The sequence below is a fragment of the Macaca fascicularis genome, chromosome 8, assembly GCF_037993035.2.
Source record: "Macaca fascicularis isolate 582-1 chromosome 8, T2T-MFA8v1.1".
NCBI lineage: Eukaryota > Metazoa > Chordata > Mammalia > Primates > Cercopithecidae > Macaca > Macaca fascicularis.
In genome coordinates, this window is record NC_088382.1 from 23249984 (window position 1) to 23277090 (window position 27107).

Here is a 27107-nt window from a genome sequence, read left to right on the forward strand (position 1 = left end):
GCGGCGTCGCTGCTGGGCCAGTCGGGACGGAGGAGACAAGATGGCGCTGCGGGCGACGCGGGGGATTGTCAACGGGGCCGCACCCGAGCTACCCGTGCCCACCGGTGGGCCGGTGGTGGGAGCTCGGGAGCAGGCGCTGGCCGTCAGTCGGAACTACCTCTCCCAGCCTCGCCTCAGTGAGTATCAGAGAGCAAGACGTCTCCGGTCTTTGCTCCCTAGCCTAGCCCTTTGCTCCCACTCACCTGCTTAGCCAGCGGGTAGGGTGCAGGATTTATTTTTCCCTCCCGCGTCTCCCCTCCGACCCTGACCCACTTGTCTCTTTAGAAGGAGATTTGCCTGTACCTAGTATTTCCGGGAGGTGGGCTGAGGGCAAGAGCACCAGCAGGAACTTTTTCCTGGGGTTGGTGGGCTCCTGGCTATTGCCCTACACCCTTACCCCCTCCCCTCCCCAGCTTCCCTAGTGGGGAGCATTCTCAGGCACTTGCTTCCCGTCCCCGAGGGCCACTTCTTGTCACTCCGATCTTAATCTTCCCCTGACTTCATTTGGATATCTAGGGGTCGAGGGAACGCCCCTTCTTCTCCCCTTCCCCTGATGAGGACCTCAGTGGGGTTTTCAGCTACTGCGGAGGGCAGACGGTAGAGCCATCGCTGGCGTGGTCAGGCCTTTCGTGGATGGAGGTCAGGCCAGTTAGCCAGAGGGAGATGTGGCTTGGTGTTCGGTGGAGGGGCTGCTCCACAGAAGGACACCTAGATATCAGAAAACGCTAGAGCTGAAAAGTACCTTGCAGGTCATCCAGTCCAACCCTATCATTTTACAGGTGAGAAGCCTAAGGTTCTGGAAGGGGTAGAATTTGCCATGCTTCAGACACTTATTGGCAGAGCAGGGACTAAAAATCCAGGTTCTTAAATTCCCGCTGGGCCTTTTTCTACCCTTGCCTCTTCATTTACTGACCAGTTAACCGAACTTGGTTGAGTGCAAGGTTCTTTGGGGAAGCCAAGTGGCTTTGCCCATAGATGGTGTGTGTGCATAGGCTTGTTTAAGTGTTGTGATTATTTAAATAAAAAGGCCTTAATGAACTAGGTTTAAGTGGATAGCTCAGCAATTCCGAAAGAAATGGTTCTTGATTACTAGGGAATGCAGTTGTGTAGCATCTAACTTCACAGCGTTCTTGGGAACTGGCAATGAGCCAGTTCCCAGTTTTTAAAAAAGTCTCGAAATAGACTTTTTTAAAAACTGGGAAAAGCACATGATGTTTCCCCAGGTGGTGAGGCTGCATTTTCACTGGTTAATTGCCAGAGTGCCTGTCTGTAGGTGGCCGATTGGTTAAAAAGGATTTCAGATGAAGGGTGTTAGCCTGGGCGATCTGAAGCCTGACTAATCCACATCCTGATCTGTCACTGGGTCATGTGATGGCACTGCAGTGTGAAGAAAAAGGAAAACATTTGATTCGGTGGATTGCTGAGATGTGCCTTTTACCCTGGGAATTGTTCGAATTAGACAATGTATGTTGGGGCTTATCTGAGCTGAAGTAGCTACTTCAGGAAATCGGCAGATGTTGCATTCTTATGCAAACCTTGGCAATAAATTTATACCTACGAATTACAGATTCTCTTTTATTAATTACATTTGTATGCATTGCTTTTCTTTGGGCAGAACAGATAGACGTTAGTGGTGCCTCTCAAAAGAGGTTATAAAGGTGCAGTAGTCAGTTTCCATATAATTAATCATTTCAGAGAATATCAACTGAAATAATGTTGTTTAAAGATACTCCGTGATTAAGATTGTAAACCTTTAAGAGAGATGAATGTGATTTCTCCATAGTTCGTACGTACTTAGCCAGTTGCTGAAGAATTTTTCCAGACGTTATTCTTGACAAAACTGTTGTAGCATAGGGCTTCACACTGAACTGTTAGAGGTCAGGGATCCTTTTTATCCCCACTGCCTAGCACAGTGCCTGACACATAGCATGTGTCTTGTAATTGTGTAACTTGTATTTAAACTCCTTGCTCACATAATTCAGTGGATAGATTGTGAACATGGTCGGAATCAGAGCAGGGAGTTGAAATGCCTGGTTGAGTTTCACTTGTATATCCGTGTTATTCTAAAAAGCATAAATGATATCATACTTAGGCTAACAACTAACAGCATTTGAATATCTTCTTCTTTTGCCATATTTTTCATTCTACGCAAAAGTTTTAGTTGCTTCTGAGTAAATACTGATTAACGTCTTAATGTTTGTGGTTTTGTTTTGTTTTTTTGTTTTTTTGTTTTTGACAGAGTCTCACTCTGTCGTCCAGGCTGGAGTGCAGAGTGGCGCGATCTTGACTCTCTGCAACCTCTGCCTCCCGGGTTCAAGCAATTCTCCTACCTCAGCCTTCCGAGTAATTGGGACTACAGGCTCATGCCGCCACGCCCGGCTAAATTTTTGTATTTTAGTAGAGACCGGGTTTCACTGTGTTGCCCAGGCTGGTCACGAACTCCTGAGCTCAGGCAGTCTGCCCCGCTAGGCCTCACAAAGTGCTGGGATTACAGGCATGAGCCACCACGCCCAGCCAACCTCTTAATTTTTGTAAATTGATTGATGTTATAATTTAAGGGGATATGTAATTATAGTTATTTTGTGTGTGTGTGTGTGTGTGTGTGTATGTTGAGACAGGATCTCACTGTTGCCTAGGCTGGAGTGCAGTGGTGTGAGCTCAGGTCACTGCAACCTCCACCTCCCAGGCTCAAGCGATCCTCCCACCTCAGCCTCTCAAGTAGCTGGGACTACAGACGGACACCACTACCTCCAGCTAATTTATTTTTATTTTTATTTTTATTTTTTATTTTTGGTAGAGATGGGGTTTCCCCGTGTTGCCCAGGCTGGTCTCCAACTCCTGAGCTCAAGAGATCCGCCCGCTTTGGCCTCTCAAAGTGCTGGGATTACAGGTGTGAGCTACTGTGCCCGGCCTAAAGCTTCACACTGAACCTTTAGAAGTCAGAGATCTTTTTTGTGTCCCCACTGCCTAGCACAGTGCCTGACAAATAGAATGTGCCTTGTAATTGTGTAACTTGTATTTAAACTTAAAAAGTTGTGGTTTTTGAATGAAGAAATGGAGTAATGTTGACAGCTCCACCGTACAAATTAGATCCTTTTTAAAAATAGCTTCCAGATTATAGGACTTTTAACAAGAAATGGAAAACATAGTCAGGCTTGAAATTAGGAAATTATCTTGAGCATTTTAGTTGAATTTCTGAAGTCACAAGGAATGAAAACTTGATTTTGTCTTAAAAGGAAAGGTTCAACAACATACGTAGAGCTTTTGAATGCTATATATTTTTAATTCGGTCGTCTCCATTTTTCTTGAGACCCTAAATCAACTGACCTTAAGTTTCTTATAAGGCAGAGCTAGCCCTGCAAAAAGTCAAAATAGGAATCTTCTCCTTGCTTTTTTTCTAGAACCTCTTCTTTAGGTGCCCACTGCTCATGGTGTGGATCTTTACTCTTCTTTTACAAGAGAGGATGATTGCTCTGGGTTTTTGTTTTGCTAATAAGGTGGAGGCTAAAAGACTAGGACACATTATGCAATGGCTGTCAACTTTTTTTCTGAGTGTTTCATAATCATTAAATGGTGTTAGTAGTGTTGAACAGTCTCCTGTCCTGCAGGAGGAAGAGGATGTCGTCTGACAAAATACGTGCTCCTTAAAACCTCTGTAGATTTTGGGTTTTAAGTGTTACTTCATAAATACTTGTTGTCTGCCTGATACGATAGTTCAGAATCAAAGCCAAGACATTTTGGTTGTAAAATATGTTAAGAATGTAATGTATCTTCTGTGTTGTCAGAAGTTCTGATTATCCCCCGTACACCCACCTACGGACTCAAATTCTTGTTCATTTGGAGAGGAGTGGTCAGTATTTTGGTAAATAGAAATATTTAGGTAATTTGCAAATCGGTTTTTGTCTTTTTTGAAGGGCAACTTAATGTCTTTTACAGCCATACTGTAAACTGGTATCTCTGTTTTGGGCTGTTAATGGTAATGGTGAGGAAGGCTGGATAAATACTGTCGAGAGATAAAAGGTAGTGTTTGTTATCATTCTGCTTGGTTTTCTCTCAGATAGTTTTAGTACCATGGAACAGAGCTGTAGTTTTATATAAATTGTCTTTTAGTTCCCACTTGTAGTCCAAGTGCTGGAAGCTGTATGATCTCCATACTTTTTAATTGTACTGGAGACTAAGGCCAGAAATAATATAAGGGTCATAGAGTACCAATCCTAAGATTAAAGAAAAACAAAACAGTTAGAAGCCTGGCTCCCCCATTTAAAAACAAACTTATCAGGGCCTTAGTTTCCTTAGGGTGCATCAGCCTTGCCTATTGTGTTAGCCATTTTCTGTTCCTTTTAACAGAAAACCTGAAACTGGATAATTTATAAAGAAAAGGAATTTATTTCTTAAAGTTCTGGAGTCTGGGAAGTCCGAAGTGGAGGGGCCGCATCTGGTGAGAGCCTTCTTTCTGTTGGAACTTGAAAGAGTCCCAAGGTGGTTCAGGACATCACATGGTGATGGGGCTGAGAATGCGGAGGCACTAGCTCAGGTCTCTCTCCCTTTTGTAAAGCCACCAGTTCCCTTCACAGGATAACTCATTAACCCATGAATGGATTCATCCATTCATGAGAGCAGAGTCCTCATGACCCAGTCCCCTCTTAGAGGCCTAACCTGTCAGTACTGCCACATCAGGGATGAAGTTTCAACTTGTTTTGGAGTTTCCGAGGGGATATTCAAACCCTAGCACCCACCTCGTTGTGTTCTGTGAAGGTGAAATCAGATAGCCTATCTGAAGATGCTCTGTAAAAACATGAAACTCTTTCCAGCTATAAAGCTGGGTCACATTTTTATCTTATTTGGATTATAACATGTCTTAGCTTCGTTTTTATATGTCAGTTGAATTTAAACCAAGCATGTTTAACCTCTGGTTTGTTTCGAAGTGTCTCCTCATCGCCTCATGTTTTTCGTGATTTTCAATGCAGGAAGATGGCTGAATCACCTCCACCAGATTCTCCGTTCTCTACTTAAACTCTTCCAGTAGCTACGACTCCATTGGAAAAAGATTGTTTTGTGATTATGACAAAGCGTAGACACAGGGAAATATTCCCTGATGCGAACAGTAAAAACCTGTTTTTCATAGCTAAAATTGCAGGCTTGCGAAACTGTTTTGGGTGATATCGCTTCATAATTCTTAGAAGATACCATACCACAAAAAATGGACCGGTTCAGTTTTAGAATTTGGGCTGTAGTAGAATCAAAGGATAAGTGGCCCTGGAGCTAGAGTGTGCACGTTCAGAGCCTTGGGCTGGTTGCTTGTGTCCTTCGGCAAGACACAATAATTTCTCTGAGAATAATTTTTCTCTTCTGAAACTTAGAATAATGATAGCTAACTCATATGTCCATTATGGAGATTAAATGAGAATTCCTGAAAAGTGCTTACTAAATGTATGTTGGTGTTATCAGTTAACCTGCAAGGTTACTTATTGGCTTTTTGAAAGGCTGGATACATTATTGCAAATTTAGAGACTTTTGAGGAAGTAGAATCTTGCCTTCTGTAGTAGAAGTCAACTTGATTTACTGTTTCCAGGAAAAGCTATGATTAGTGTTTCTTTTTCTTGGTCATACTTTTGCTCGTGACTGGCAAAATTTCATGGTTTGGAATGAGCTTGAATTTTAAATATGAGATTCTGAAGCTTTATTGTTGTAGAAATTAGACGTATAAAGGAGATACAGTCTTGTCGAATAAAAGAGAATTTTAAGAACCTGATGTATTTTACTGGTTTCATTTTATTCAAAACAGTTTATCATAAATCTCAACACCATATCCCCTCCCCGACCCCAGCTGTTTGGTAAAGGTTTTGGAAAGGTCTACGTTTCTGCATTTCTGAAAACTGGTTTCAAGAAAACATATTTCTAATGTAGCTCACTTTCCATTTCCACTTGGCAATTTTAGAAAGTCATTGAAAAACAATGTTGGGAGTCTTTTTAAAATGAGAACAATGAAGAAATCTTTTGGGGGTTGGAATTATGTTTTTTAAGAGTATTCGATCATTTTAAAACAGTAGGGATAGTTTTCATAAAAGTGGCAGAGTGGCAAATGGGGTCTTTCTAGTAATCTAGGGGAATGATTAATCCTTTCACATGACCATCCCTCCAAGTAGCTTGCTTTTTATCTAAAGTGAAAAACAAAAAACAAAAAAACACTTCAGTTGGGGGCCTCTATTGAGACAGTTACAGTACAATTACTGATATATTCAAGCAAATATGTGATGTCTGGATTTAAACGTCCGGTTAGCAGGAAAGATGGAAGCCCTGACAGCGCTGTCTGCTCCGTCCTAGCATTTGTACCAGGGCTCTGGCTTCCCAGCCTGAGGCTGAAGGAATTGTAATTTTAAATTCCAAAGCCCCTTGAGTGGACAGACTGGTTAGTAAATGGTTTCCTCATTCCTGGGAGTCCACATCTCTGCCAGGAATCTCTGTGCAAACTCATTATAAGACCTCAAAAGAAATCTAGCAAGTGACAAATTCCCAGTTGCTAGACAGCTTCATATTAATTATTTTAGGCCTTATAGTAAATTTTCTTCAAAACTTTGGTTCATGTATTTTTTTCAGTTGTTCTGCTTATGAAATTTAGTGAATTTTGTAGGTGTCTGGTAGAATTACTGTCCCCTGAGTGTTCTTATACCTGATCCCCCTTTCACTTGCCGTGCAGGTGTGATAGGTGAGGGCTTTGGGTAGGACCTGCTGGGGTAGAGTAGCAGTTTATTTGTAGGGCGCACTTTGCAGTGGAAAACAACAGTTTCTAACCTGGCAGTAACATTTGACTTTTTTTTAAAAGGATACTTTTCTTATCTTGTTTGACCTCTGGCCTTTCTTTCCATTGCCTACTCCCTCCTTCAAAAGCTCTTTTCTCTTAGTTTTTATGACACCATTTAATTATGGCTTTTTACCTTGCAGGCTATATACAATTTCTCCGATTTCCTTTGTGACTTTGGTCACTTCTGCTTAACATTAAAAATTCCCTTTCCTCATCTAATTAGCTAAATGCCACCTCCTCTATAAAGTTTTTACTTTTCTCCCTGAGATGAGAACTATTGCCCTGTTTCTGCTGTGCTCCCACAAACCCTCTGCAGGCCATAGTGAGAGCCCTTATCACATCACATTCTAACTCTCTCATAAGATCGAACTTTCAAAGGCAAGCATAGTCTGTCCCTCTGTGTCTTGTTTTTGTATGCTGGGTGCTTAGAACAATGACTTACTCTTACTAAGGATTCAAAATATTTTTGGTTGGATGACAGTGAGTTATGAAAAGTTCTGTAGGCACAGACATTTTTATAAATGCATTGAAAAATTTTGTAACTATTTGAGTGTTGCGTATTCTAATAGATATGATAACGTAGAAAGGAGTTTTGGTAATGCCAGAGAGCTAATTTAAGCTTTTGTGCTGTTTGACTAAAGCTGACTCTTCTGTATTTCTTTCCAGCATACAAGACAGTATCTGGAGTCAATGGTCCGCTAGTGATCTTAGATCATGTTAAGGTAATACCACTATCTCTTATGGTCTATTTATGTAGTTAAAAATGTGGCATTAGGTCCTATTTAGTACACTTTAAATTTTTGTTATGATTTTTAAGCCATGCTTTAGACTGAGTGTCAGTCAGTCTAAAGCCCAGATACCCTGATACCCTTGGCTATCAGATACCCTGGGCTAAGCTTTTTACCTGAGCTGTTTGACCAAAGTATCATCCAAGAAAATAATTTCTGTAATATGTTTTCTAGAACAGTAATTGTACATTGGTTACTGGGGTGGGTCAAGGAGAGGCATACAATTACTAGTTTGTCGAGAGAGGTTAATGATGCGTTTGTGCTTGGCATGTGACCCCTCTGGAAGCAGAAGATACATCGAGAAACATTTCTTAAAAGAAAGGGGCAAAGTGCGTTGCCTCTTCTGCTTTATCACTAAGGTAATATCTTTGTGTGTGATAAGGCACCTGTAGAAACTAATCTCAAGATGAAACCTAGCGACGTTACCTCCTGACTGCAGTTTGATATGTGCTGAAGATTGATTCAAAGCCATAATTAAACTTAAGTTGTACAAGATTTAGGCAGGTGCCCATTAACGTTTTGTGAAAGAATATAGCCTACTCTTTTGTTTTTTGAGAACAATGTTAGGAAGCTTTGTTTGTTTCTGTATATTTTAATTGTTTTCTATATTCTTTGTTAAATAAACTTTTGGACTCATTTTTAAAATACAAATTTTTTAATATTCCTAAGTATATTATTGAAACAGCTCAAAAAATATTTGGGCTTAATAGTGTTAAGTGCTGAGCCCCGTACAGAAAATAAAATGGTGAACAACAAGAATGGGGTCTCCCATAGTTGAGCATAGTATAGTGGAGATGCAGATATAGTATCAATGTCTACTTGGTACGTGCTGTGAAGAGTCAGGGTGCTGTGAAAGATTATACTGGGAAGGACTTAGAAACCGTCTCTGAGGAAGTAATTTTAAGAGACCTAAAAAAGCTTCATTGAATGTTACATTGGGGTATAGTTATAGGTGAGGGAAGACTGGTAAATAAATTTTATGTAGTTGTAGAAAAATCTATTTAGATCGTGAGATTTATAGTGATTTGTTTTGATTTTAGATTTTGGCTTTTGTTTTTAACATAAAACATACAGGATCAAGGAACAGATAGTCTCAGGCAAATTATATCAGAATAGAAGAAGATGAAGCACTGCTGCCCACTGATTTTGTGAAGTTAGCATATCTTTGACTCCAAACCAGAAAAAGTGTAGTATTAGAAAAGAAAAATAGCTGTTCTCACTTATAACACAGATGCCAAAATTCTTAATACATTCATGTTAGATATTAGCAAAAATACCTATGTAAAATATCAGCAAAAGTAGGCCGGGCACGGTGGCTCAAGCCTGTAATCCCAGCACTTTGGGAGGCCGAGACGGGCGGATCACGAGGTCAGGAGATCAAGACCATCCTGGCTAACACGGTGAAACCCCGTGTCTACTAAAAAAATACAAAAAACTAGCCAGGCGAGGTGGCGGGTGCCTGTAGTCCCAGCTACTCGGGAGGCTGAGGCAGGAGAATGGTGTGAACCCAGGAGGCGGAGCTTGCAGTGAGCTGAGATCCGGCCACTGCACTCCAGCCTGGGCAACAGAGCGAGACTCCGTCTCAAAAAAAAAAAAAAAAAAAAAAATTACATTTAAAAGCGTAGATTGGCAAAGATGGAAGGGATACTTTTTTATACTGCTAAGGAGACTGTAAATTAATAAGGTTCCTTTACAGAGTTAGTTTGGCAGAAAATGGGCATAGCTTGTATGTGGCCCACCAAATGGCTTTGGGAAATTCTGGCTTGTATGAGGAGCCACATGCAAGAATGCTCATTGTAACATTTTTGTGTTCGTGTAAATTTGGAACAACCCAAAACTCCACTGGTAGAAGAACTGCTAAATAAAATGTAGTGTAGTTATCTAATTTAACTGTACATCCTCTGTTTTAACATTAATTCTAAGGTGCCCATATCTCCAAAGGGTCTTACAACCAATGGCACATCATAGTTTAATTGGCAGTTTTTTTTTCCACATCACACAGAATAATGATGCATCTTTCAATTATGTTGATAAAATAAGTATTAACGTGACAGAATGTCATGTTAATATCAGGTCAAGTGGAAAACAAATTGCGGAAAACAAATTGCAGAATGATAAGTACATTGCCATTTACGTAAATCACCAAACTACATTTTTTGGAGACATGTCTTTTTAAAGAGTAAAAATGGGTTAGAGGAATATGTATCTTGTTAGGAGAACTAGATTGAGGATGAGACTTAAGCATTATCTTATTATAATAGTAATTATTATTTAGTAACTTTTTTTTTTTTTTTTTTTGAGACAGAGTCTTGCTCTGTCAGCCAGGCTGGAGTGAGTGCAGTGGCGTTATCTTGGCTCACTGCAACCTCCGTCTCCCCAGCTCAAGCAATTCTGCCCCAGACTCTTGAGTAGCTGGGATTACAGGCATGTACCACCATGCCCGGCGAATTTTTGATTTTTAGTAGAGACAAGGTTTAACCATGTTGGCCAGGCCGGTCCCCAACTCCTGACTTCGGATAATATGCCCATCTTGGCCTCCCAAAGTGCTGGGATTACAGGCGTGAGCCACCGAGCCTAGCCTATTTAGTAACATTTTATTCTTCCCCTATCAACCACACCTGAAGCACACAGTTGATTATACACACAACCTAGAAAGCAATCATCAGTTCTAGGTGGTGGGAACATGTTTATCTGTACCTTTCTATAGCCTCAAAACTATAAAACATGCATGCAGAGGAAAAGCAATACATTTAATTGCCATGTTTTCAAGGATTTAAGACCCTTCTTCTGTACCTTATGCTTTGTTTGCCAATATACGTGTCAGTGATGTGTGTTGAAAGGATTTAAACTACCTGAGGATATTGAAAGCTCTCAGCCTAAACCTGTATCTGTGGAGAGTAGGGGGTTGCACATTCGGACACACCATGGTAGAGACAGAGCATGTGTAGTAATTTGGAGGGCTTTTAAAATGTGGGTTATTGATCCTTTATTTTTTTTCTCTTTAGTTTCCCAGGTATGCTGAAATCGTCCATTTGACCTTACCAGATGGCACAAAGAGAAGTGGGCAAGTTCTGGAAGTTAGTGGTTCCAAGGCAGTAGTTCAGGTAAGTTGCACCTGGCCAGCTGAACTGTTGCCTAGCTGCCGACACATAGGGAACGCTACGTGTTTCTTTCTGTGATGATCATTGTATAAGTGTTTTTAGAGTCTTTAGAGATTGGTTACCGGCTGCAGGGAAAAATAATTATCATTGCATGTTTTCTTGCTCATTGTCAGCCACCTAGCTCCACTTAGTCCGACAGCAACACAGTCTGGCATTTTTGACCAAACTAAGGACTAAAATTTGGCATTTGACTAATTTGAAATTTAAATGGATAAAATTAGTCATGTAGAAGGAGAGAGATGAAAAGCAGAATTCAGTGATGATGTGATGAAACCAAAAGAGCATCTGTCTGAGTCTCTTCTTTTAAATTGTCTCATACAGTTCCTAGTTTTTAATGTTACCTCACTATGGGTAATGGCAGTTTTCTCAATAACATGTTCCCCTTAAAAATAGTCTAAAGCAGGGATTGGCAACATTTCTGTAAAAGGCCAGAGAGTAATGCTTTTAGGCTTTGTGGGGCCAACTAAATTCTCTTACATATTCTTCCTTCTTTTTCTTTTTTTTTGAAACAACCCTTTAAAAATATATATATTAAAAAATTAAAAAACAAAACAAAACATACTTAGCTTGTTTATCAGGCTTGGCCTGTAGCATGAACCCTTGATCTGAAGGTTGACAATTTGATTTATTATATGTCTTTGCTCATTATATCAAAAGTAGTATACATTCGTGTATTTTATTTTATAAGAGCTGTTTAGCAGATGAATAAAATGTAAATGCCCATGATCTAAATTACTTTTACCCTTCTGATTCTTTTTCTTGATAGGTATTTGAAGGGACTTCAGGTATAGATGCTAAGAAAACGTCCTGTGAGTTTACTGGGGATATTCTCCGAACACCAGTGTCTGAGGATATGCTTGGTAAATGGATATTATTCATTCTAAGCTGAGATCTGTTTCCTTTTAAACATATTTCCATAAGGTCTTTTAAAAATTATGAACGTTTGAAAGTCAGCATCTACTTTGTCCTGTCTTGTTACTGATTTCTAGGTCGGGTATTCAATGGATCGGGAAAACCCATTGACAGAGGTCCTGTTGTACTGGCTGAAGACTTCCTTGATATCATGGGTAGGGACAGTAGATGGGTTTCTGTGTTTGGGATAAAATAGCCTCTCTCTGTCTTGTACCTTTGCCAGATAGAGAGTGGTGTTTGTGATATCATTTAAAGTAGATAAGCAACATACTCCACAGGTTATAAATTATTTTATTATTTAATTGTATTTTCTTAGAAATTATCTTAAAGTTTTATGTATTAATATTTTAAGATACTGTAAAATATCTAGGATGTGTCTGAAATGTATATGGTAAAACCATGAATTTGAAATTAGGACTTCTCGGCACGGTGCGGTGGTTCACGACTGTAATCCCAGCACTTTGGGAGGCTGAGGCGGGCGGATCATGAGGTCAGGAGATGGAGACCATCCTGGCTAACATGGTGAAACCCCATCTCTACTAAAAATACCAAAAAAAAAATTTAAAAAATTAGCTGGACGTGGTGACAGGTGCCTGTAGTCCCAGCTACTTGGGAGGCTGAGGCAGGGGAATGACATGAACCCCGGAGGTGGAGCTTGCTTGCACTGAGCCGAGTGAGCCATTGCACTCCAGCCTGGGCGACAGAGCAAGACTGTCTCCAAAAAAAAAAAAAGGCATTAGGACTTCTCTCTTATTTGCTATACCTTTATTTTACTTTAGGAACTTGAATTCTATTACTGTATATTTTGTGAGTCTACAAAAGAGTAAAGGAAAAAATTATTTCAAGTTTTGTATTTGAAAACTAACTGAATTTTTTTTTTTTTTTGGTAGTAGAGAGATGCTTTATGTAGTTCTGGTCTCCTGGTGCTTTTTCTTTTCTTTTAATTTGATATGATTTCTAATTTCATTCATGAATATTGTGCCAACATGTTAAAATTTTCCTTTCTGGAAATACATTAGGTCAGCCAATCAACCCTCAATGTCGAATCTACCCAGAGGAAATGATTCAGACTGGCATTTCAGCCATCGATGGAATGAACAGTATTGCCAGGGGGCAGAAAATTCCTATCTTCTCTGCTGCTGGGCTACCACACAATGAGGTGAGGACTGGGATCGGTTTGCTATGAAATTTAGCAGACAAGAATTTCTAAATGCATCACTGTTCCTGAGAAACCAAGTAAAGGATTTTCAAAATAAATACTCAGTGTTATTGTTTGTATAATCCAGTTACCTTAAATCTTTATTTATGCACATGTCTTCTTGCTTACTCTTGCATATCTTTGCAAAAAGTACAAAATAGTTTCTTTGAATAAATCCCCTAAAACGTCCTGGTTTCGTTTATGATTCAATTCCAAAAAGTTGACAGTAAAAGTTATTTTGTTATAGAAATGTTATTTTAGATTTCAACTGAATTCTTCTACTTTGCTCATCAGATTGCAGCTCAGATCTGTCGCCAGGCTGGTTTGGTAAAGAAATCCAAAGATGTAGTAGACTACAGTGAGGAAAATTTTGCAATTGTATTTGCTGCTATGGGTGTAAGTAGATTTTTTTGTTTTAGTATGATATATAAAATTTTGCTTGTGTTATGAGAACAATGTAGTAAGCTGTACATATATAGTTGAATTTTTCTTTAGGTAAAGAATTTGCAGTCTGGCATTTTTGACCAAACTAAGGACTAAAATTTGGCGTTTGACTAATTTGAAATTTAAAAATAATGTTGTTTGTGCCCCAAACCGGCTCTTTGTTCTGTTGGCTTTTGTGAAAACTTTTGGGATACTTGAGATTTTAAAAGAAGGAACAATTCAAATCTGTAGCTTGGCTTTCATCAGAAATAAATGTTCAGGATTTTTCTTCTCCCAGCACTGATGAAGTTATTGTTATTTAGGTAAACATGGAAACTGCCCGATTCTTCAAATCTGACTTTGAAGAAAATGGCTCAATGGACAATGTCTGCCTCTTTTTGAACTTGGCGAATGACCCAACGTAAGTAAACAGAGCTATTTCTTTCTGTGGCCCAGACTCGGGATCAAAAATGTTTCTTAAGGTTGGGGAGGTAAACCGTGGTAATAACAGCATTTGGACCTAGCGGTGAGGTAACCCTGTATTTAAAGTCCAGCCCTGCTTCCTGATACTTATCTGGCATTGGGCAAATTACTTAGGTTCTGAAACTCGTAAAATGTGGCAACTGATATTTGTCTCATGGAGTTGTTTTGCATATTAAATGAGATCATACTTAATAAATTACCTAATACACAATCAACTCTCTGTAAATGATTTTTTCCTCTTACCTGAAAAATCTGGCTTTCATTTCTTCCCTGTCTCTCTCCTTCCTGCCCCCCGCCCCGCCCCACCCCAGTGTTGAGAAACCATACAACTGAGAAATTTGAGACATTTATAAATAACTGTTAATACCTTACTTAAGAATTTGTAAAGCAACAATTGCTTTGCTCTCCTGAATTTATTTAAAACTTTAAAAGGGGAATTGTACTGTTGTTTCCAGAATCATTTCTTTTTGTCTTTTCTTTTTGGTCTTTTGGTTTGAGTGGCCTAAGACTTACTAAGTTCCCTTTCAGCATTGAGCGAATTATCACTCCTCGCCTGGCTCTAACCACAGCTGAATTTCTGGCATACCAATGTGAGAAACACGTACTGGTTATCCTCACAGACATGAGTTCTTACGCTGAAGCACTTCGAGAGGTATCTTGTTCATGTTTTTCCCTCCGTTAAACAAAATTGGTTAATTTTCAGGGTTAACTTGTCGCTTTGCAAGTTTTCATTATTCTTCAATTATGGTTTTTTAATTCCACCGTTCATATATTAGTAGAATGGCTTAATAAATCAGAAAGGAAAATAATTCCTTTTTGTCAACTTGGTAGAAGTGATTAGAGGATAAGATTTAAATGGTTAGCCTGTGTATCTCATACTGTCACTGTCTCCATGGATTAAGAAATGATTGTAAAATGGAGTAAATAATTCAAGCTGTTTATTCAGTTACTCTCCTGGGAAGTTCTGTTTCTGTCCAGACTATTAATTTTTAACTCTTTTTATAATTCCATTTTTAATGAAGTTAATATATTATAAAGACCATACTCAGTACTCTCTCCAGCACTTTTTTCTTCAGAAAACCTAATGTTTAGGAACAGTATTAAGATTCTAGCAGGCTGGGCATGCACGGTAGCTCATTCTTGTAATCCCTGCACTTTGGGAAGCCAAGACAGGAGGGGGCACTTGGGATCAGGAGTTCACGACCAGCCTGGGTAACATAGCAAGACCGTGTCTCCACAAAATATTAAGAAATTGGCCGGGCATAGTGGCACACACGCTTGTGATCCCAGTTGCTCAGGAGGCTGAGGTGGGAGGATAGCTTGAGTCCAGGAATTCGAGGCTGCCGTGAGCTCTGATTGTGCCACTGTACTCCAGCCTGGGCAACAGAATGAGACCTGTCTCTCAAGAAAGAGATTTTGACAGTTACCCCTAGAAGTTTTGGGGTATTTTTTCGAATACGAGTTACTGAAATTTTGAGTAAGTTACTCTTTTAAGCACATAAAAAGACTTCTGAAGAGACAGGCTGTATCAATACCTCGCTTCTTAAAATTCCCTCAGTGCTGTCACCATATCTTACTCTGCTATATTGCTGTTTCAGACTAACTCTAGTCAAGGACTAACTTTTCTCCCCCATCCATCACAGACCAATACTTTTGTAAAATACAATAAAGATGAGTTATTAGAAAAGTGAAGTTTTAAATAGATATATAATTTACAAATGCAAATTTTAAAATTATTAGATTCAACAGGCATAAAATTATTCTGCCAGATTGCCCTGAAAGTTTCTAAGTGCTTATCTTACTTTCTCTGTGATCATTGCGCATTGATAACAGCTGGTCTGCAGACCGCGCTGTGAGGAGCACTGCTGTAGCACGCTCCTTTGAATATATCAGAGTAGCACTTAGAAGCTGCATTTCATAATGCTTTAGGGTTCCAGTTGATTGTAGGTTAACATGCACGCCTCTAGTCTAGTATCCATGTCTCTAAGGGAAAGATCGTTTATCACCATTCTTGTTTTGTGCAGTGGAATGGACTCCTGACTTTGTGACCCTCAGAAATTGTTTAATTTTTCTGACCCTTGATTCCAACTGTAAATTGGAGGTAACGCCTTCCTCATAGGGTTGCTGTGAGGATTAAATTAAATAATGTTGTAAAGCACAGCAGATGATTCCTGGTGTACATTTCCTTCCCTTTTGACCTTTTTGGGATTAGGTTAGATAAATATAGCTAGTTCTACCACGTGGAATAAATCTTGTGAACCAACAATCTTTTCTGTTTTAAAATTAACTTCCTTTGATTTATAAAATTGCAAACAGATTTTCTTCTAGCAAACTGTTTGAAAACTTACATTATGGCAGTATGAGTTTAGCAAAAACCTTGTGGTCCCCCATTGTCAACATTTTTGTTACGGAATACTTTGAATTCATGTTGCCGGGAGATTTTTCTAAATCATTCTTAAGGACAGTATTTAAAACGAACATGATGGGATTTTCAACTTTGTACTTCGGCATGTTCAGACAAACGTGTTCTAACCAAGCTCGTTATAATCTGGTATGTGATATTCTTCTCCTTGACCTGCTGTCAGGTTTCAGCAGCCAGGGAAGAGGTTCCTGGTCGACGAGGCTTCCCAGGTTACATGTATACAGATTTAGCCACAATATATGAACGCGCTGGGCGAGTGGAAGGGAGAAACGGCTCGATTACTCAAATCCCTATTCTTACCATGCCTAATGATGGTAAGTTTTGGTATTTGGATTATAACACACCTAATCTTTTTAAGGAGAGAGAAGACCCATCTTTCTTTTCGAGTTGAAATTATTTTGAGAACCCATCCCCTAAGAGTTTATCTTGGTTATTTGTGGCTAAATAAAACATTTTTCATTTGAAAGTTACCCATAGTTATTATCCTTTTGTGGAGGAAAAGCAATTTTCTTCATAATTTAAGTTTTTAACTTTCATTTATTAGGTACTATTGAGTGTCTGCTGTTTGCAGGACACTGTTCTAAATGTAAAGAATTTTTGAAAAGAATTTATGATCTCTACTTAATGTAAGTTACTCAGTCTAACTGGGGATGTTTTTTATGTGTGTGCCCCGGTAATTTAAGATGGCCACCATGTTAAGTGCCGCATGAGGAGTACAGGTAGTAAGCTCCACAAGACTTAGATTTTTTAACCAAGGGCTGGTTAAAAATGACTTTCCAATGCCTGTCTGCGTGTGTGCTCAGGGTGGCTCCTGGGGTACAACTGTTTAGAATTCCTCTCCTGTATTGCCTTTTTGTCCTTATTTCAGTTTTTCAACAACACTTTTACAAATTACGGTAAGTTATTACTGTAATTGAGCACTGTTCTGAGTGCTTTATAAATATTCACTCATTGCTTCTCATAGCAACTTTGAGGCAGATGCTGTGTGAGGCACAGGGAGGTAAAATGATTTGTTGAGGTTAGCAAGTGATAGATTTAGGACCCAGTTTGAGTTCATAATTCACACTGTTACTCTGTACTGCCTCTGACGTGAAAATGATTTGTTCCAGGGGAGTAGCTACAAAATGATGTAATTTAACAGATTTGGAAATGTGTTGCTTTGTGTGACCTTTTTGGTGCAGCCTGGCTAGTGTTTACTTCTCTGTGTTACATGCCTACATTTTGCATTGTGAAATGTTGTGTATCCATCTGACATAGCTTATGAACTAAGAATGTTCTCAGTATACATCAGGTTGGCAAATTTCTGTAAGGGAACTTCGAGTTTAAAATGAAACTTTACCTATATTGAGAGGGGAGAGCACTTACCTAGGGGAGAGAGTATTTTTTATGAAAGCAGCCAGTTTACCTCATAGAGCCAACACGCATCTAACTGCTGCAACCAAACTCAACTGGCCAGTATAGTTGCCATTAGCCACATTTGGCTATTTAAGTTCAAGTTAACTAAAATTAAATAATTGAAATTAAGTTTTTTCAGTTTTGTTAGCCATGTTTCAAGTGTTAGATAGCCACATTAGGCCAATGGCTACCGTACTGCACAGCACAGACACAGAACATTTGCAGCATCACAGAAAATGACTCTAACAACACTCTTCTAAGTAATGTTATAGGTAGTACAGATGGACTTCTTGTGGGTTTGGTTCTGGGAGATGGCCACTGTAAAACTCATAACCTAAATACGCCATGCTTAACGTCGACTGTTCCTCCGGTAGATATCACTCACCCAATCCCGGACTTGACTGGCTACATTACAGAGGGGCAGATCTATGTGGACAGACAGCTACACAACAGACAGGTACTGGACGCGAGCAGTGCTCTGAAACTTGCAGGCTTGCTCATCCATTACTCTTTAGTGACTTGGATTTTGCTTTTGGGAATTGCTTTCCTTAGAAAGTATCAACTTGAATTGTTTTTAATGTGGCTATAAAATTGTCATTTCTGTTATCTTAAATTCTGGTGTGGGCAGAGCACCAGAATTAAGAATCGTCACTTTTCTTTATTGTGTCTTAAAATGGAGTCACTTGCCTCCAACAGCTTTTTTGGGAATTCTGTTCCTTAATGGTATCATCTACCAATCTTGTTTTTAATAGAAAAAAATGACTTTGCCATGCTTTTCTAGTAGATACTACTAAAATCAGCTTTTAGGAATTACTGTTAATCTTTTTATTTCGTATATAATTTTTTGAGTCAGTTCAGAAGACCATTTTGACTCAATAATGTGGTAGTACTTACCAAACAGATGTTGAAAGTTTAGTTTTTTAAAATAGTCTTGTACAGTGTTATAGATGAGACTTTGTTGGATTTGATTCTTGAAAGAAATACTGTGCCATAAAGTGTTTCTTGCTACCTTTTCTTCCCAGGAAGAGACAGTAGAATTCATCTAGGAGACAAATGCAGCAGTTTTCTGTGATTTAAGATGTAATAATGAATTTCAAATGCTTTTTGTAAAACTTGAGTATTGTACTTAAATATAGTATTTTTTCCCCTCTCATTCTACCCAAGATTTATCCACCTATCAATGTGCTACCCTCACTATCACGGTTAATGAAGTCTGCTATTGGAGAAGGGATGACCAGGAAGGATCATGCCGATGTATCTAACCAGCTGGTACGTACATTCTTCTAAGAACGGTGTTTGAAAAAAATGGATGCCTTTCTGCTGTCTTGCACCTCTTGTCTTTCACCCTCACCACTTTTCCCCATCCACATGGAATTTTAGTGTAGACTTGATATGAAATATGAAATACATAATCATTCATTAGAACCACAGCAGCCTTTTCTCATAAGGATAGATGCTGATGATCAAGATTAGCTTGAAACCCATGTCTAATGCTATCATGTTTCCAAATAAAAAGCCAAGCAATGAGGTTGTTTAAATTTTTTATTAGCCATTTTAGTGTTAATTATAGAGTATTCCTGAAAGGCTGCTCTCACCTATTTCTTGCTCAACATATTAAGCCATCACCAGAACACTAAAGTGTACAGTTTTATGTAGTCTCTGAAGTCCTTGATTTTTATAGTCATATAAGATTGTACACTAACACAAATAAAGAAAAATACTATGGCCATAAAGTAGAAGTGGTAAACTTAGTGATATCACAGATTTTTTTTTTTACTAGAACTTCAAGATGGATTTCTCCTTATGAGTTCTGATTTTCAAGTGGTCAATAAATTTTGAGCTCATTAACATTGAAGAAGTGTGTTTTTTGTAGAGCATTAGGAGTGTCTGTGTATTGTATGCCTGAAAACTCCTTTCTGAGTGAGAATATAGTCCTTCTGGTACTTTCATATGAATTTTATGTGAATTGATTTTGTAAATTCCTTCTATGGGTTCTTGTGAGGAAAACTGGAGCAGTACATTCCTATATCCCAGATGACTGAACATTTTGAGAGCCTCTCTCTGCTGATGGGAACCTTTCTTTTCTTTAGTATGCGTGCTATGCTATTGGGAAGGATGTACAAGCCATGAAAGCTGTCGTTGGAGAAGAAGCCCTTACCTCAGATGATCTTCTCTACTTGGAATTTCTGCAGAAGTTTGAGAGGAACTTTATTGCTCAGGGTAAGATGACTGTTGTCTTACAAACATAAAACGCCTTGTGTGTAATTTTGAAAACTGCTTTCCAAGCCGGAGGGAATTCTCATTGGTTTCTATACAGTTATTTCTCTGGTTAGAGAAGAGGCTCTGTCACCTGCCTGCCTTAACCCTCTGGCTTCTCCTCTGCCTTCTAAATACCTTGGGAAGATCTTGACTTGATTTTCCAGTTACTTAGCTACCATCTCACTGTTTTCCTTCTTCCATCGTGCTTCTGAATCCTCCTTCCCAGGCCCTCTGCTGTGCAGCTTCGTTGCCAGTTCTCCTTGCTGCTGACTTCTTAGCAATGATCTGCTTTGACATTTGGGGCTTGGCACTTTCCTGATTCATCCATATTCATCTCTTTTTCTCATTTCTTACCTTCCTGCCTCTTAATTGTTAATAATCGGGAAAGCTCCGTTACCTGTTGTTTCTGCTTTCCCTCCCAGTGCCCACTTTTCACTCTGCTGTGGCTCTACAGTGTGTGGGCCTTCACCCGCTGTCCGGACCTCTGATTCCACACCTCCAGCCGCCTCAGGAACACCACTGTTGTTTATGCCACCATCCCCTGAGGCTCAGTGTACTTGGACCAGTTTTTTTGCTTTTTCCAAGTGACCTGCCTAGCAGTGCCCTTTCAATTTTTATCTACCTCTGGTATAATCATTGTTCCATTAACCCAAGCTCAGTAACTGGGCATTATTCTTAACCTTCTTTGCTTATTCTCCCGTGATCAATTATTTACTAATTTGTGTTGTTTTCCTTTGAAATATCTTACCCTATTCGGTTTTTATTTCCATTATAATACCTTAGTCCTGTATTTCTTAAACTGTAATATGCTTTTGAATCAGCTGGAAATCTTGTTAAAATGCAGATTCAGATGGAGCAGACCTTGGTGGGGACAGAGATTTTTCATTTCTGTGAATTCCTGGGTGACGTTGAAGCTGCCGGTCTCTGACCACTCTTGAGTCCAAAGGCCCTAGTCCAAACCTTTGTCCCATCACCCTTGGCCATTGGTGCCAACATTTTCACCAGTCTCCTTGACTCCCTGTGTGCCATTGCCAGGGTAAATATATTACTAATTTTATTGGTTGTCCCTCTACTAAAAAAACCTGTAATGGTTTTTATGACGTAGCATAGGCAGGATTTTCAAGCTGTTTTGCTTGGTCTCTCCCATCACCCCTGCTAATGCTAGTGATATTCTCTTAACATCAGTGGTGGTTACAGCAGGTGTGTTTACTTTGGAATAAATGCATCAGGCTGTACACTTAGGATGTGCACCTTTCCAGTTATATGATACATTATTATTCAAATCCCCAAAATATCCATGATTATTGGAGTGTTTTTAATGCAGAACCTGAATATCTTAAACAAAATAAAGTTTTCATCTAGAGAGAAGAACCCAGACCTCCAGCCTTGGAATCAAAGAATAAGATTTATGTGTGGGGATAAGGATGATTCTGCCACCAAAAATAATTTTAACAACTTGGAAAACCACTGACCTTCAGCTAGTGATGCTCTGGAGAGGGTTGCGTGTATTCAGGTGCTTGACTGGCATTTATGGCCTTCTGAGCATCTGTGTTAGTTGCCTTCAAATTCAGCCTTTTCTCCTTGTGTGAACCTTCTGTGCCAGGGAGACTTTTCTCACTAATCTCTGGACAAAACATTGATTCTAGTTTCCATTCCTCAAGTATGCTACCCAGTTGTCAAATCTCAGATCTATCTCCCCATCCTCTCCTGCAAGACTGTTCCCTGTCTCAGCCCAGCGGCCTCTTCCGCTTCTCTGGTTCCTTACGATACCGTCTGTGTCCTCTTTTCCTCACTCCTTCTCATTTAGTCTTGGGAGTCCCAACCTTTTTTCCAATATATATTTAATACACTGCTAGTCATGTAACAGGACATACTGAATAACACTGCTAGGTTGGAAGTCATTTGCATTTATTAATTCAATCTCAATTTTTTAAGGTCCTTACGAAAATCGCACTGTCTTTGAGACTTTGGACATTGGCTGGCAGCTGCTCCGAATCTTCCCCAAAGAAATGCTGAAGAGAATCCCTCAGAGCACCCTCAGCGAATTTTACCCTCGAGACTCTGCGAAGCATTAGCTGCCGCTTCTGCGCTGCTCCACACTCTTGTGAAATACTCGTTCTATTTTCTTTATTCCTTTTGCGCTCCCCAATCCCCACCTTTGTGTTGGAGTTTACTGTGTTACCCTGTAATTAAAAACAAAGAATAGGTAACATATTGTGCCAGTGTTGCAACGTTTTAAACTGCTAACAGACCTTAAAATATCCCGTTCAGAAAACCTGGGTCCTCAGTGCTATGTTTAAAGTAGCTGCAGGGATGGAGTGGCGTTTTCCTATTGCTGTATGTATTGTACATAGCGGAGTAGTTAGTTACCTGATAACGGTCTCATTATTTGGGCCTCTTAGACCTTACCTCTCAACTCCCTCAAGAGTACCAGTCTCTGAAGTTATAATGCTTTGGTCTCTACATTAGGGGCAAGATCCGGTCTAAAAGAAGTCTCCTTTGAGAAGGGCCAAGAGGCTCTTTCCTGAGTGTGTGCTTTCGGTTTGTTGGTGTGCCTGTGTTGCTGGGCTGTGCTGATGCTCGAAGCAGATGGTTTTGACTGTCTACTTGCTCTTTCCTGTATAATGAATAGATGAGTGAAAGCAGTTTTCTTTTTCTCTTTAGTACATATGTATTGGGATTCCTGTGTCTTACAGCTCTCCCTCTCCAAATAATACACAGAATCCTGCAACTTTTGCACAGCTGGTGTCTGTCAGGTAGCAGTGAGGCCCCTTGTCTTGGTGATCCTTACTGGATTTCCAAGCAGAGGAGTCACGTGATTAAAATCGCTAATAGAGTTGTTGTTTGGGGTACAAGATAAGAAGAAAGAAAAACCTACAGCCTTTCTACATTCTGACATACTAACAGTGGTTTCAGTTTCTAAAGTGTTTACCAGATGCCGAAGGCAAGGTGGGGAGCAAACGCACTTATGTTTACGGATATTTTAAACTCTGTTAGAGAGCAGCCTTTGAAAATCCCCAATTTTGTTCTACTTTTTGACCTCTCTCTACCTTTTCAGGGTAATCTTTGTGGCACAAACGATAGCATTTCCAAGCTTTAGAGTTCTCTGAATTCCTGCGCCTTCCTGAACGTGAGCCCTGAGCGATCTTCTATGCAGTTCTGCCATGTGTCCTGTTTGGTCTCTCTGTGTTCTTTGTTACTTGTGCAATAGCGACTTCCCTACTCCGTGCATTCCATCTTTCATGTTGTGTAAAGTTCTTCACTTTTTTCTTTGAGGGGGTGGGGGTGGGGGGAGTCAGCATGATTATATTTTAATGTAGAAAATGTGACATCTGGATATAAAATGAAATAAATGTTAAATTAAATGGAAGTTAACTAAAGTGACTCTGTATCTTCTAACGAGGAAAGCAGCAAGCAAATGTGTAATCACGCATCTCTTCAGTTCACAGCTCTGAGCATCATAACCAGGATTGGGAACCAGCCCTTGTGTTGTAGGGACAAGGCTTCCAGACTGCCCTTGCCGCTCTTTTCAGTACCGTCCCTTACAGCGTGCTGTACTTTGATCCAGGGCTGAGTGTTCCTACAGGTGCTCCCCAGCATTCCTCATTTCAGACCTTGTCAGGACCTGTAGAGCCCATCTGCTGTGAGCGAAAGAGGGTACTAAATAGTGAAACACAACTTGAAGCAAGCCAAAACCTGTTTCACATAAAATCTCACATGGATGTCCAGTGTATAAAGAAACCTGGTGAAAGCACAGGGCGTGCTGTCATGGAGCGTCTCATTTCTCCCCACTCCGGTTCAAGGCAGCTTTCAGGAGATGTAGAGGAAAAAGCTTAATCATAAGGAGAACTTGGTAGACCTGAGTTCTCTTTCTGATTCTGCCAGTACTATATGGCCTTGCTTAGTTATTCAACAAATTGGAGTCTGCTTGTCTGCTTGTATGCCTTTTAGGGTTATTGTAAGGATTGGAGATTTGTGTGTGTAAAACGCTAGGACAGTGCCTGGTCCGTAGCAGGCCACTGTTACTAGTACACCTTTTTTACTCGTACCTAATACTTAGGATTTGTTGGTTATGTAGCACTCTTATTAGTTTGTAACTTATTTTTTAGTGAGAACATTTTCTTAAGGAGCCTTTTTATACCGGAATAAGCCCTAATGAAAAGACCTGTTAGGAAGCCGAGTGTCCTCAAAGGTCAGGCTGAGTGACTCATTCAGCATTTATCCTTGCAGTTGACTGCCACTTCGCTGTGTAAGATTTCCTGTAAGTGAAAAAATGTTTTCAGACTAATGTCATAAATACCTCGCTAAGATGTTTTATTTTTACCAAGTGTGGGGGTACAAATCGTCTGAGGTCAACAGAGCATCCTGTGCTCTTGAAATTTTCTGTTACTCTCGTAAGGGAAAGTTAGCTTAATTCAATATTAGGAGCCAACAGAACATAGTTCCCCCGACTACATTTAAAATAGCATTTAGAGACTACAACCAGAAAAACTTGGCAAGGCAGTTCTTGAGGGAAAATTATCCTTTGTGGGGCAACTTAAGTAGAAGGAAGTGAGTTTTCTTAAATGAAACAGTCATGTTCCTTACTCAGCTACCAACTGTAGTTTTATTTCGAGCCATTTTTCCAGTTTGGGGTTGAACACCTGCCTCACACTCAGGCAAACCATGTGGTGTCCCCAGCTGCCCCCTCCTCCGTCTGAAGCCCTGCCGTGGTAACAAGGAGCGGGTGACTGATGTTTGGAAACAATGAGAAATCGCTTCCAGTCACTAATGGGTCACAGAGCTTTGCATCCTGAGCTAGTGGCCAGACTCGTCCAGAAAACTTAGTAAATGCTTTTCAGACACGTGCGAAGGCGAGGATTTGTGGGAGCCTCCCTGAACAGTCTGCCGCATTTCTACTTAAGGGAAAAGCAAAGCATCTGACTGTGGTTCCCCCTGAGGCTGAGGCACACGTGAACAATGCCTCGGTCTCCTTTGTAGGAGCCTGAGGGACCCTAACCTAGAATCAAGCCCATGGCTGTTTGCTGTGGTTAGCAGCTACAAGTAGTGCACATGTGATATGCCACTGTTCTCTAAAGAACATCTCCAAACTACTAGAGCATTTTCGAAATCTAATAAATTACAGCATTCCAGGTAACAGTGGTCACATAGCCCTTTATCCGCAGATGCAACTAGAAAATGGCTTGTCCAGGGTCACAAGGGAATGGCAGAACAAGAACTGGAACCTGGGTCTTTAAACCTGGGCTAGTGCTCTTCCCAAAGCACGATGTTAACATCCAACGGCCACTCCACGCATCAAAATGGCGTTCACAAATGTCAGTCTTGCTAGAAACAAGGATTTTGTATTGTGGCTAAAGTTCCGTATCCTGGTGGACAGAATGGTAGCGTGAACGTAAACCAAAGGCCCTGACTATCTGGACCTAAGAACTTCAGGGCCCACACTAAAAAGTTAAGCTTTTAGGGGAAGATAAGATGGGAATATGTGTACAGACAGTAGTCTCCAAATGCATCTAATTTCTTTTCTAAGCAGTCATATTCTTCATTTCCACAAGAGGGCAGCAGCCCCTGAATGGTGTCGCAATGGCTAAACGTTGAGTTCCAGAAACAGACACTTTCGGCTCAGGGACTGGCAATCAACAGTTCTTTTGGAGCTGCATGTTAGTCTGGGGTCTATAAGGGAACATGCTCTGATAAAAGATAAACTGAAATCGGTGTAAGGAGCCCTGTACTGTGGAATCGGGAGGTCGGGGTAGAGAGATGGCAGGGAAGATCTGGCCCAGCCCTTTCCTGATAACTGAAGGGCTTTCTGAGCATCTGAAGCAGTGAGATCCAGCTTCTGGTGAAGGTGGGACAGTGTCAGGAGGCAGTCCACTCAGGGGTGGGCATCTCTGGTAGTTTCTTCCTAAACCAAGAAACTTGCCTCCCTCTAACTTCAGGGAGGGGTATCCTTGGGCTGTCCCCTAGGGCTCTCCCAGGTGTTGACCCTCTACCATTCTGAAGTTAGTTGGCCACTTCTAAGTCTTCAGTCTAAATGTTTCTAGTTCCCTTAACCATCGCTCCCTTTATGAGTAAGGGAGTTACTCATCTCTCTGGTAACTGAACAGGTTTAGAAGTCAGATCTAGCCTCCTGACATAGTACTTTTGTTCTTGAGTCTGTGCTGTCCATAGAAAATCTCCAAAATCTAGAAGCTCAGCTCTTGGAAATCAAGGCCTCTCCCAAACGGGAAGCTGGAGCTGGAGGCGAGCACTGACCATGGGCCTTGGGACCAACTCACAGAGGCCAGGACTCTCATTCAAGCTTAGGTTGCTGGAAACCTCAATATGCTCTGACCTAAGACATTCTATTCTCTGGTTCTACTATACTTTTCCGCAGGATCTACTATTTAGTAGCACTCAAGTGTGACCGTAGCACTAAGGAAACTTCATTAGTGGTTTACCTACTAGACGTTCATTATTCATGTGAAACTTGGAAAGTACAGGTAAGCATGAAGAAGAGAGTTCCATAATCCTATGACTTTGAGGATATTTAACATTTTATCCTATAGAACCTTTCAACAATCATGATTTTACCAGCTGCGGCTTTGCCTTTCTGTCTTGTTAAGCCAAAGCCCACGGCATTTCTGGCTGCTTTCTCCTTGTATATACCGTGTATATATAAGATAATGGGAATCATGTCAAGAAGATATGTGTTTAAGGTGTAAACTTTCAGTGCATGCGATTACAAAACAGCCATGTGGTTTAATCTGAGGGGTCCATTGAAAAACAAAAGTAATTTCAAAATAACAAAGTTCTGTTGAATTCCTTAGATTACATGTGCCATGAGGGGAATTGTGGTCCTTTAGCAGTACTTCTCAAAAGCCCCTTTCTTCTTCTTTTTTTTTAAATGTCTCACTTTGTCGCCCAGGCTGGAGTGCAGTGGTGTGATCTTGACTCACTGCAGCCTGCAACCTGTGCCTCCTGGGCTCAAGCAATTCTCCTGCCTCAGCCTCCTGAGTAGCTGGGATTACAGATGCACACCACCACACCTGGCTAATTTTTGTATTTTTAGTAGAGATGAGGGTTCACCATTTTGGCCAGGCTGGTCTCGAACTCCTGACCTCAAGTAATCCACCCACCTCAGCCTCCCAAAGTGTTGGGATTACAGGCGTGAGCCACTGCACCCGGCCGAAAGCCCCTTGCTTCTCAGGAAACCATCCTCCATTGTGCTGCTTTCTGGCCTTTGCTA

The 27107-nt window shown here is 40.4% G+C and overlaps 1 protein-coding gene across 1 annotated transcript; it reads left to right on the forward strand.

Moving 5' to 3' along the window:
* The first annotated feature begins 14 nt into the window (after nucleotides 1-14).
* On the forward strand, nucleotides 15-23257 carry ATP6V1B2 (ATPase H+ transporting V1 subunit B2). The gene is made up of 14 exons (XM_005562725.4): nucleotides 15-176; nucleotides 7508-7563; nucleotides 10635-10733; nucleotides 11557-11650; nucleotides 11780-11857; nucleotides 12722-12861; nucleotides 13195-13296; nucleotides 13647-13744; nucleotides 14335-14458; nucleotides 16392-16542; nucleotides 17998-18080; nucleotides 18788-18892; nucleotides 19714-19843; nucleotides 21818-23257. The coding sequence occupies exons 1-14, from the start codon at nucleotides 41-43 to the stop codon at nucleotides 21955-21957; spliced, it is 1536 nt and encodes a 511-aa protein (XP_005562782.3). The 5' UTR covers nucleotides 15-40; the 3' UTR covers nucleotides 21958-23257.
* Nucleotides 23258-27107: the final 3850 nt, after the last annotated feature.